At 42.3% G+C, this 12,947-nt stretch overlaps 1 protein-coding gene across 1 annotated transcript in view; it reads left to right on the plus strand.

Moving 5' to 3' along the window:
• The window catches only part of LOC124805538 (lutropin-choriogonadotropic hormone receptor-like), an 860,476-nt gene that overhangs the window by 734,571 nt on the left and 112,958 nt on the right, over nt 1-12,947 (plus strand). Inside the window, exon 12 of the mRNA XM_047266106.1 lies at nt 4,128-4,420. Coding sequence (XP_047122062.1) covers nt 4,128-4,420 — 293 coding nt within the window. The remainder of the gene's footprint in view (nt 1-4,127; nt 4,421-12,947) is intronic.

Raw genomic sequence — 12,947 nt, forward strand, 5'->3', positions numbered from 1 at the left:
TAATGTGAATCCTTTTACCTTCATTTCTGTCTTCTTATCATTTTTTCATAATCCAATTAATTCCTAATTCATTAGTTCATTCACCTAGCATACAACCTGTTTCCACAGTATTTTTACCATCGTCAATATATACTACAGAATCAGTATCAAAATATGCAAGAGATTCTCCAAGTTTATCTAACAAATCATACAATCTTAACCTTGCATTTGATGTAGTGAATGCAGCTGCATTGTTTTCTGCATAGTAATTCTTGAAATTGTACCTCATCTGAACCATCTACTCTGTAATACAATTTACATCTAATTTAGCTAATCGATCATCTAGTAACATCTCATAAAATCGTTGCAAATCTGTCACATATTCTGTTTGACTCATATTTTGCCTTTGTCCAAATTTGCCCCATAACGAATTAAGACATATCTTAGCAACAGCTCGTTTTCCAGGATTTTCCTTTATTCTATCATGATCTAAGTCAATGTCCAATTTCTCTTTAACTGTCTTGATGTATTCTTCATCACTTTCAAAATTATGTGAACTAGTTTCTAATTTTATTTTCATAAAGTCTTTCATATAATTTTTGAACAGCATATTGCTTTTATGTTTAAAATCCCATACTTCATAGACTTCTGACACTTTATAGCCTTTTTATACAGCTTTTTTTACTTCATATGTTACCCAAGTTCCAATAAAACTTCTTTCTTCACGACTGTGATTGCATTTACTTATTTGTTCTTCTGCGCATTTGACACACAAAGGAAAAAATAGTTTTTTTTTATTTTTATCGATTTGGATTTGTACAGGTAAAACAGAATGATACAATCCTCTAGGAGCCAATACTTTACATTTTATTAAACCATACCAATTTTTAGAATAATATCTTGGTCAATATATTTTTCTTTCATGTTGCTCAGGATAATAGTCATAGTATTGCACAGTAGGATAAAGACAACATACATCAATGTATTTTAATTTTGAGCTAATACCATCTGCTTTAGCTCTTAATTTTATTGCATTTGTTCGTCCACCATAAAATGCATCTCTTGGATTCAGTGGTTCAATAACTTCTGGAAAATGCTTTAATTTTTTAAGCATTTTATACTCTGTTGAGTTCAGCCAATCACATTCCCACATTTACACTAAACTGTATGCAGCATTTCGTATTTCTACACTTCTTGTTAAAGTCTTTCAATGAAGGTCATTTGTCGTTTCCTTATTTTATTGTTAATTGTTTCACTTTTGAAACATTTTTTACAACCATGCCAACAACAATCATGGTATTGATAAACAGTATTAGTTTCTTTATCAGATCCATCTACATTTGCTCCTGCAACTCTTACTTCTCCACCATTAAGAGCATGTTGAATGTTGCTATTATTTAAACTATCCAACCAAGCTATCGATTGTTTATTGTAATTTTCCTTCTGTTCTTTATCCAATACAGCAATTGTATTTTTCGGTAAATATTTAGATCTGTAAATTGCCATACAAACGCCAGAAATAGCTAAATAACAGAATGGATCAATGTTAGCAATTTCCAGAAATTGTTTTCTTAATCCCAAACAACCTCTTCTTAATTACAATAATCTTTAATTTCTTTCTTCATATTGAACACACAATTTTCTTTAACTCTGGAACTGTGCCATTGAAGAAATGCTTCTTTATCTTTTGGTTTCATAATGTCAACACAGTAACATTCAGTATCAGGAATTGGTCCTATGTAGTTTTCATTTTCTGGCTTATTGAATAAATGTGGGCAGTAACCTTTCTTCAGTTCTTTTAAATCAAAAGTTTTTGGAAAACTACTGAGTGGCCCTTGGTTAAAGTTACTACTATCTATAATTATTATACCTAACTGTTTGATCTCCAATGACATTAGTTTAGTTCCTGTGTAGATGGCATATAGCCTTATTGTATTTTCAACATAGTATTTCAAAATAAATTGGGAATCGTAACCTTTTGCATAGTGAGCTATGAATGTGTGATAACTGTTCTTCTCAGATATCATCCACTTACAAAATTCATCATTTCCCTTAAATTTATAAACAGTATCACCTTTAAAATTGTGGACAATTATAAGATTTGGAATGTGTGTTCCAGTTTCTTGAGCTGCTTCATAATCAAACCACATGTATCTTTCAGTACAGGTACAATTCACTTTCTTTGGAAAGCCTTTCTTACAACACTTAAACGCAGTCTGTGTCGCCTGGCCACCAGGAGCTGTTGCAGGACGAATTGATTCACGGATCCAGTTATATGGCTCCTTGTGTGTATAGCGATTTTACGACTATGACGAATGGGGCCTGAAGATGGCATCAATATAATGCCGAAACTGGTAGCACACAGAAGTTCATAAAATAAAATAAATTTCTACAATACGTACGGCTGTTGGTAAATTATTACATCAAGAAGAAAATAAATTATTTTTGTTGCATTTTCAGTGGAATTCCTTTTAGGTACTAACCAAAGCAGAGGTTACAGTAGATCTTTTTGAATGGTCACCGTGCAAGTGTGGGCGCAGAGGGGCTCACCTAATGTTTACAAAGAATATGAGCACATGCTTCCCTTTAGGACGGTACTTCCCCTCCAGCACTCCACGTTTCCCCTACAGCACCAGCCCGTAACCCTCACCACTGCCCTCTCCCCACGCTTGCCCTGCCGCATCAACCATCCATGCTGTTCTCTGTGCACGCTACTTAAGAATGACGTTGTACTGGTCGCCAGACACGTCAGAGCTTACAAGGGGAAGACTTCAGTCACGGCCAATGGATTCGGCTCAAATTTGGCATGTCGCTTGTGTACAACTTAAAACGAAGGAATCTAAGTTATTTTGGGTCAACACCCCCGAGGTTTTTGAGAAAATCACCCCTAAAGGTTGTGAAGAGCAATCGACTCAAAATTGGAGGGATCGATAGATAATTGTAAATAGAGCGTTTTTCATCATCGGGTATGGGGTCCGCAAACGCAAACTTTCCCAGAAATGTAGGAAAGAAACTTATACAACTGCCGCTTCTATACCCATATGGTAAACGCTATTCGGCGACAGCGCTGATAGCGCACCGGCCAAGGTAACTGGCTGGGACTCGAAGAGCCCGGGTTCGAATCTCGAGAGATATGACACAACAAACAATAACTAGTTACTACAGAATAAAAAGACGAGCTAATTACTACAAACTAAATACAGTACTCGTCATGTATTACTTACGAAAGGACACTGTATTCATTCACAAAACGTATTTCATTCGGCGCATTAACGATGGAAAAATCACTACATGTATCCGGGAGGTTCGCGGCAGCCTAATGACAAAAAAACAATTCTTTCCGATTGACTTCTATAAGGCTCGTGCTGGACACCTTCACTCTTCCAGGTTCACAACTATGATATGACAAAGAAGCAACCGGGACAACTTAACTCTCCGCACGTGCATTCTGTCCGTTGCCTCACTATAAACAAGCGTCGCGCGGTTGGCTATCTGTGATCCCTTGTGAGGAATTCGCAGCACTCTTACTCGGAGTTGTTTTGATGTGACAAGCCTTAAAAGTTTAATACTTTACTAACTCACAGCGTTTGGGAAATTAGTTTGCCTACCTTATTATCATCATTCATTATTGATTTACTTACCTTATTAACTCTCCTATCCCTATTAATTGAGATATGGAAAAATACAGACGAAAAGAATAACATCTGCTAGGTTTCTCCGAGATTCGAACACGGTTTTTCCGATTCCCAGCCAATTACCTTGGCCATTGCGCTATCGGCGGTGCCGGCGAAAAGCGTTTTGCATGTCGGTACAGAAGCGGCAGTTGTAAAAGTTTCTTACCCCAAGTTCTGGATAAGTATACGTTTTCGGACCACATACCTGATGATGAAAAATCCTCTACTTACAATTATCTATCGATCCCGCCAATTTTGAGTTGATTCTTCGTCATAACCTTTAGGGGTGATTTTCTCAAAAACGAGGGGGTGTTGACCCAAAATATCTTAGATTCCTTCGTTTTAGGCTGTACACAAGCGACCTGCCAAATTTGAGCCGAATCGGTTGGCCGTGCCTGAGGCCTTCCCCTTGTCAGTCCTGGCAGGCAGACTGTGATGGTGGCAGGTGAGTAGCGTTGGCGCCTGTGCCGGCAGGAACCTGGGCCACAACGCGTTCCCCGTGCTGCCGACGGCCGGCCTCGAGCGGCTCCTGGTGCTGAAGGTGTTCAACAACGGCGCGCTGCGCGAGTTCCCGCCCCCGGAGCGGTTCCCGCGCGTGCAGCGGCTGATGCTGGCCTACGCCTACCACTGCTGCGCCTTCCTGCCGCTGCTGCCGCCGGACCCGCCGCCCAAGCCACCCCTCAAGGACTCCGTCATCTTCCCGGAGGACCCCGAGTTCGACATGAGCCTCTGGAACTCCAGCCTGACCGACCTGTGGCCGCAGCTGCGTCAGTACCTTTACATCATCTCACTGTGTTTGTATCTCTGCCCTGCAGCTCGTTACAGTTTTAGCGCTTTTATTCTATCTTATTCACTGTGCAGCCTGTGCTTAGACATAAGGTAAGCTATAGTTACGAACAGGCTCGCTGACTCCTAACTGGGTTAAAGTTTTATCCACAGCCGTATTTTAAAACACGCACTGCTTTCACTGCCCTGATTATTTGGCGTTTGACTTGTAAGTCCGAAAGCAAAAGGAGAACGGATCACAGACAGTATTTCTTTTGCATGTACATTAGCTTCTCGTTGTGATGATAGACTTATATGTAGCGTAGCCCAGCGTCTAGGTTATGTTAGAACGTGAAAAGTTAGTTTCGAGTTGATTAAGCCAACGAGTGTGTAGCTGTGACTGTAGACTGACCTGTAACGTAGTGAGAGATATAGGTTAGGCTGGAGGGTAAGAGATCGGTTTCGAGTTGATAAGCCACTGTATTAGATTAGCAAATGAGACGCTTAAATTAGTAATTGAGTTTTGCTATTTGGGGAGCAAAATAACTGATGATGTTCGAAGTAGAGAAGATATAAAATGTAGACTGGCAATGGCAAGGAAAGCGTTTCTGAAGAAGAGAAATTTGTTAACATCAAGTATAGATTTATGTGTCAGGAAGTCGTTTCTGAAAGTATTTGTATGTAGTGTAGCCATGTATGGAAGTGAAACATGGCCGATAAATAGTTTAGACAAGAAGAGAATAGAAGCTTTCGAAATGTGGTGCTACAGAACAATGCTGAATATTGGATGGGTACATCACATAACTAATGTCGAGGTACTGAATAGAGTTGGGGAGAACAGAAATTTGTGGCACAACTTGACTAGAAGAAGGGATCGGTTGGTAGGACATATTCTGAGGAATCAAGGGATAACCAATTTAGTATTGGAGGGCAGCGCGGAGGGTAAAAATCGTAGAGGGAGACCAAGAGATGAATACACTAAGCAGATTCAAAAGGATGTAGGTTGCAGTAGGTACTGGAAAATGAAGAAGGCTGCACAGGATAGAGTAGCATGAAGAGCTGCATCAAACCAGTCTCTCGACTGAAGACCACATCAACAACAACAAGCCACTGTATGTGTCGTTTCTTTGGTCTTCAGTCCAGAGACTGGTTTGAATGAATGGTTGAAATAGCTCTGAGCACTATGGGACGTAACAGCTGAGATCATGAGCCCCCTAGAACTTAGAACTACTTAAACCTAACTAACCTAAGGACATTACACACATCCATGCCAGAGACAGGATTCGAACCACCGACCGTGCCGGTCGCGCGGTTCCAGACTGAAGCGCCTAGAACCGCTCGGCCACACCGGCCGGCAGAGATTGGTTTGATGCAGCTCTCCATGCTACTCTATCCTGTGCAAGCTTCTTCATCTCCCAGTACCTACTGCAGCTTACATCCTTCTAAATCTGCTTAGTGTATTCATCTCTTGGTCTCCATCTACGGTTTTTACCCTCCACGCTGCCCTCCAATACTAAATTGGTGACCCCTTGATGCCTCAGAACGTGTCCTATCAACATATCCCTTCTTCTAGTCAAGTTATGCCACAAAGTTCTGTTCTCCCCAATTCTGTTCAATACCTCCTCATTAGTTATGTGATCTACCCATCTAATCTTCAGCATTCTTCTATAGCACATTTCCAAAGCTTCTATCGTCTTCTGTCCATACTATTTATCGTCCACGTTTCACTTCCATACATGGCTGCACTCCATAAAAATACTTTCAGGAACGACTTCCTGACACTTAAATCTACACCTGATGTTAACAAATTTCTCTTCTTCAGAAACGCTTTCCTTGCCATTGACAGTCTACATTTATATCCTCTCCACTTCGACCATCATCAGTTATTTTGCTCCCCAAATAGCAAAACTCATTTACTACGTTAAGCGTCTCATTTCCTAATCTAATACCCTCAGGATCACCCGATTTAATTCGACTACATTCCAATATCCTCTTTTTGCTTTTGTTGATGTTCATCGTATATCCTCCTTTCAAGCCACTGTCCATTCCGTTCAGCTGCTCTTCCAGGTCCTTCGCTGTCTCTGACAGGATTGCAATGTCATCGGCGAAACTCAAAGTTTTTATTTCTTCTCCATGATTTTAATTCATACTCCAGATTTTTCTTTTGTCTCATTTACTGCTTGCTCAATATACAGATTGAATAACATCTGGTGTACGCTACAATCCTGTCTCACTCCCTTCCCAACCACTGCTTCCCTTTCATGCCTTTCGACTCTTATAACTGCCATCTAGTTTCTGTGCAAATTGTAAATAACCTTTCGCTCCCTGTATTTTACCCCTGCTACCTTCAGAATTTGAAAGAGAGTATTCCAGTCGACACTGTCAAAAGTTTTCTCAAAGCCTACAAATGCTAGAAACATGGGTTTGCCTGTCCTTAATCTATTTTCTAAGGTAAGTCGTAGGGTCGGTATTGCCTCACGTGTTCCAACATTTCTACGGAATCCAAACTGATCTTCCCCGAGGTCGGCCTCTACCAGTTTTTCCATTCGTCTGTAAAGAATTCGTGTTAGTATTTTGCAGCCATGGCTTGTTAAACTGGTAGTTCGGCAATTTTCACATCTGTCAACACCTGTTTCCTTTGGGATTGAAATTATTATATGTATATGAAGAGGAAATCGTAGATGGGGTGACAGAGTGATCTGTAACATAGACCGAGGTCGAGGTCAGGTTATCAGATGACGTTTTGGTTGTGTGTGTTGAAGCGGTATCAAACGCTTCACTTAATCCCAGTTTACAGGCTTCTTGTTTTATTCATTAACTTCTCCATACAACAGAGGAGAAGCCAGAGCAAACATAACGCAGATATTTCTTAACTGATCAAGTATTGACGACTAATATTATATATCAGGAGATATCAGTAGATTTTACAACGGTACAAACAATGTCCCATCATCATGAAAATAAAAGAAGGAAAATGCCTAGGGAGAATGTATGGATAAGAACAGTACTTCACTACATCTCCCAGATAAAATAAACTCTGAAATCGACAACATACTCAGAACTGATGAGACTTGTGGAAAATAAAAAATGGAAAACGAGAATCGCTGCCAACAAATCTTCGGATTGACTACATAAAGAAAAAGACTTTCATTTTCAGTGTCTATGCACTATTGTTCACACGGGTGCCTTGGTTCCTGTCATCTGGGCGATTCATATTACCGATAAAGTTTTCAGACGATGTAACAGTTGTAACGTACCCATTTTTCACACAACAATAAATCATATTCTTTTTTGTCAGTTTCCAAAATGCTACTCCAGGCAGGTGTAATGAATGTGCGCAACGGAAAATAATAAACGCTAAAATGAAGATTTGTCCCTGTCTCACTACCCCCTGAAGCACATCTCAGGAGCTCTTAATGGACTTTAACATATAAATTACAATCTAAACATAAATGAATGATTAAAGCAATTAATATTACTAAATGATAATCGTTGTTCCTGCTTATACATTTATTGTAGATTAAACAAAAACCCTTTATATCACGAAGTTTACATTTCCTAAGTAAAATTACTCTGCCCCTTATTATGACTGCGCGATCTAATATTAATAACGCGAAATGACTGACACCATCTACGTACCAAACACTAGAAGACACTACTTTGAAAGATCATCTACGGTGGTGTGGAACCTCAGTGGAAAAACACTGACGTGATCACAGCTGTTTAGCTTTATAGCCCTAATAAGCCGAAGCAATTTGTGATGTCACCGTATGTACTGCGTCTCGTGCGTCGGCGTGCTGGTTCTCGTACATGACTGCGTCGATGGAATAACTTCAGTCACAAAATAAAAACTCTTTCAAACCCTAGGACGGCAGAAGGCCGTCCTCTAACTAATATACTCTAATACTGTCTTCTCCTCTCTGTGTTCTACAAACGAGAAACGTGAACTCCCAGCCACAAGGACGCAGTTCAGATAACGTCTCAATGTAAGTATAGGCAGAGGAAGTACCCTCAATTACTGAACGCCGTGTACTCAACGACGACTTATAACCCAGAAGTGAAGTCCAGAATGGTTTAGGTTCGCAACAGTATAGTGCCTAACTGTTCTAACTATAAACTCTCCTGAGAGGCACACACACGGGCTCTCACGACGGAAGGCCTCGTCTCTCCACTGCTGGCTTCCCAGCAAGGCTCGGCTCCCCACCCTCGTAATTCCGAAAACGATTCATATTCCCGAAACCACGGAATATTCTCCCTCTCTACAGATTCTTCCGAACGTTGACCAACCATATTTTATAGTCTTTTGTCATCCAGCGCGGAGAATTTGCGACGAAAAACCTATACTCGTACAATGGTACACTTCTGAGTAAAAATCCTTGGAAATAACCCAGCCTGCGTGGTTTCCGAAGTGACGCTTCCTCGTTCCTCTCAGCTGCGTCCAAGATTTTCGTAGTTTCCGAAGTATAATTCTTCCCGTCCGGCAACAAACCGGCCGGTCGCGACTCTATTGTGCCCCAGCGCTCAGGTGCCCCCACGTCCGTCTTGCTACTTCCTGTGTTTAAGCAGGACCAACACACCTGTTTGGGCCTTCCACCCAGGACTTGAGATCCGCCTGTCGTTTCATTTCCACTGTCGTTCCAACCTCTACTAGTATGCAATAAGCGTTAACAATTATTTGCAAGGCGTACTTGACAATGTCAGTCTCCTTCATATATTCATATATACGATGTACAACCTATCAGATGATACCTAAATGTATTTGTAGATCACGGTAAAGTATGTGGATGGGTGCTTGTAAGGTGCGAAATTATAGCCACCCTACAAGATAACACAGGATGTATTTTTGAATTGAAAACCGACAGTACACACACTGAAGGCGTACTTCCTAACGCCATGAGCAGTTCGCTAACATATTGATCTCGTGCAGTGCTTCGTGTGGCGCTCGCTGTCTTACTCCACTGCAAAGCACTTTTCCACTTCTAGGGAAGAGCTCTTGCGCCGCACCTTTCCTTTTCGACTCTTCGGGGCAGGGTCTGAAACCCCTTAGTCACGCCAACCACCCACTATCAAATTGGTGCCGTAGAGAGGTTTCTTTCTACTTTCCCAGAACTTTCTCTATTTGAGAGCGCAATATCACGCATTACAATTGTAGCAAAGAGCCAAGTACTCTACTGCGCTTTTAGAACGGTGCAACTGCATGCCTTATCTTTTTAACACAAATTCAACAAATGCAGAATGCTCTAAATCGTTATTATCTCGCAGATACTTATGCGTGGGCGTAACGTGACTATAACTTGTCATAATACTTTACACAACATGTGTTTTTTAATTTTTTTTTTCTTTTTTCCGTGTCCGACGAGTTCAAGATTTAAAATTCCTTTCTGGAAATGTGCAACGTTTAAGCTGTACATCTGCATCAGCTCACCACAAACCATGTTTTGATTTTCGTTCCAAGTATTTTAACATTTACACAGCCAAACACGGTGACACGTTACATTGTAACTAATATATAGATATCAATAGATGCCTGGTGACGTGTTGTGACTGGAAGGTCTATGCATCGCCTTTAAGCGTTGCGAGCAGGCAATGACTATCTGCTGTAAGGTTAAAGCTGAAAATTAGAATGGTTACGTGTCCTGTGATAGGACACTTCTACTGAACTCGGAAAAATTAGGAAACCTTCGGAAAAAGGGAAACCCAAAGAGCGAACATGAAGTCTTTGAGCGTAAGCAGGTACAGAAGAAGTACGTAGGTGATGCAGCGAGAGTTCATAAAAAAATTCAATTTCTACGAGAAGTAAGTAGCGCCACCGCTGATTGCGGAGAAGCAAGACGTGAAAATGCAAAGTCCTACATCACTGTTCGAAATTACCGCCATCGATTCGCCGCACCTATGGCTGAAGCTGAAAGAACTGACTGTTCAAAGAAACATGCGGTTTCCCCTCAGTTGAGGCAGGCAAATAATGCCGCGTCACGGACTTCGAAGAGCATTACTGAATTATCCGAAGTGTGCTCGTCTTCCTTCGTGTGTCGCCCCAGGGGATGGTACCTAGCCATTTATGGTAAATACTTGTCTCCTGTACGGCATTTGCTGCTGGCGGCAGTGTTGTTACTTCTCCTTTTTTCGAAATGGGTAATCCCTGCTTGAATGCCTCTCCTCAGCGTTCCCGAGCCTATCAGACCACGTACGTACAACAGGGTTGATGCATCTCGGTCACTGGAAACCAACGGAGGCCGATATTTAAGGTAACAGCTGTCTTCAGTTGCTCCAAACTCGGTGAGAGGCATAGAACGTTTGCGTTTCTGCTGCCTGTTCAACAGTATCTGTTAACACTTCTCCATTTGCCTGTCGGTCTCTGCCACATTAACACTGACAGCTATTGTCGCTGATCACGACAAACGACCGAAACTGGGTCAAATGGCTCTAAGCTCTATGGGACTTAACATCTAAGGTCATCAGTATCAGTCGCCCAGAACTTAGAACTACTTAAACCTAACTAACCTAAGGACATCACACGCATCCATGCCCGAGGCAGGATTCGAACCTGCGACCGTAGCAGCAGCACGGTTCCGGACTGAAGCACCTAGAACCGCTCGGCCACAGTGGCCGACGACCGACACTGGTTATCATCTATATTATAATGCAATTTTCACTGAATACACCTCGCAACCAAATTAAAGGATCACTCTTTCGAAACCCCGTAATTATTTCCCATTGCGACGTATAGCTTTGAAATTTGGTCCGCAAGTCCGTACAGCCTTCCTCTGCAGTGAAGCAAAGGCGTGGCGCCCTGCGACGTCACCCTCGGTCTCAGCGACGCTTCACACATTAAGATGTCAACAGATGCGGAAAAAAGACCGAAGCTCAGAAATTCATGAACGCTGCAAGTTGGCTTAATGACATTACATTGGCATCAAATTTCACCACAATTCTGACCAACGACACGGTGGACGTGTCGTACGATAGAAAGGGTGTCGCTAGTCCTCCACCCCTTATTTCGATGCCTCCGCTGTGGAAGCTAGAACTGTGACACCCAGCTTTGAAATCACGCAGTTTCCCTATGTGAGACCGAGGAAAATATAGGCACACCCCTGCTCGGAATCTAGACAAAAAGGCCTCAAGTAGCGGCATAAAGGGCTTCAATGAAACCAACTCTTCTGTTGAAGAATTGATTCCCACACCTTGTGCAATCTGTAACGGCAGTTCGCAGTGCAATGAGCTTCAGGACGATTCTTGACAATCATTAACACTGTTGACACCCCATGGAGGCATCAACCCTTCTCTAAAGACATCGTGGACCAGTAACCCCACTGAACGTCATTGAATCCCTTTGGAGTCCAGTGCGACAGCAGTTTTTGTTGTGGTGTACTTTTTAGAACTACAAGGGACCGTTCAAAACCATTCGGCGAAATCTGAAAGCGGTCCGAAGCGAAAAATGGGGCTTATGCTGTTGCAGCCCTCCTGTTTTGCATCCTCCTGTGACGTGAAGGGGTGCGACATGACATATGCATGAACAAAACAGCAAACGGTTCCTCTCAGACGCCCTAGTGCGGCAGCTCCCTCAAAGCTACCTGCCCAAATTTGTTGATCACTTTAAAAAATGTACCTGCACAGAGAAAATCCATGACGAGAGTCCTAGGCGTCGCCAGATAGGCAACCACTGACAACTTTCGTTCCAGTATGCCTACTAGCAGTCGCCCAGGACTCGCCCATGGGTTTTCTCTGTGTACGTACATTTTTAAGATGCTCAACAAACGTGAGGAAGTGGCACTGAGGGAGCTGCCACACTGGGACGTCTTAGAGCAACCGTTTCCGTTTTATTCATGCATGTGTCAATGTCCATCCCTTCATGATTCCGCCACAGGAGGGCACAAAACAGGAGGGCTGAAACAGCATAAGCACCATTTTCCACTTAGGATCGCTTTCAAATTTCGTTGAAGGGTTTTTAATGGTTCCTTGTAGTTCTACACTGTACATCAGAGCAAAACCTGCAGTTGCACTGCACTCCGAAGTGGCCTCATCACGTTCAGTGGGATTGCTGGCCCACCATGTTCTTAAAGGATGGATGGTTTCATTGACACCCTTTATACTCTACTGGCCATTAAAATTGCTACACCAAGAATAAATGCAGATGATAAACGGGTATTAAGTGGACAAATATGTTGTACTAGAACTGACATGTTTCACGCAATTTGGGTGCATAGATCCTGAGAAATCAGTACCCAGAACAACCACCTGTGGCCGTAATAACGGCCTTGATACGCCTGGGCACTGAGTCAAACAGAGCTTGGATGGCGTGTACAGGTACAGCTGCCCACGCGACTTCAACACAATACCACAGTGCATCAAGAGTAGTGACTGGCGTATTGTGACGAGCCAGTTGCACGGCCACCATTGACCAGACGTTTTCAGTTGGTGAGAGATCTGGAGAATGTGCTGGCTAGGACAGCAGTCGAACATTTTCTGTATCCATAAAGGCCCGTACAGGACCTGCAACATGCGGTCGTGCATTATCCTGCTGAAATGTAG

The sequence above is a fragment of the Schistocerca piceifrons genome, chromosome 7 (genome assembly GCF_021461385.2).
Source record: "Schistocerca piceifrons isolate TAMUIC-IGC-003096 chromosome 7, iqSchPice1.1, whole genome shotgun sequence".
NCBI lineage: Eukaryota > Metazoa > Arthropoda > Insecta > Orthoptera > Acrididae > Schistocerca > Schistocerca piceifrons.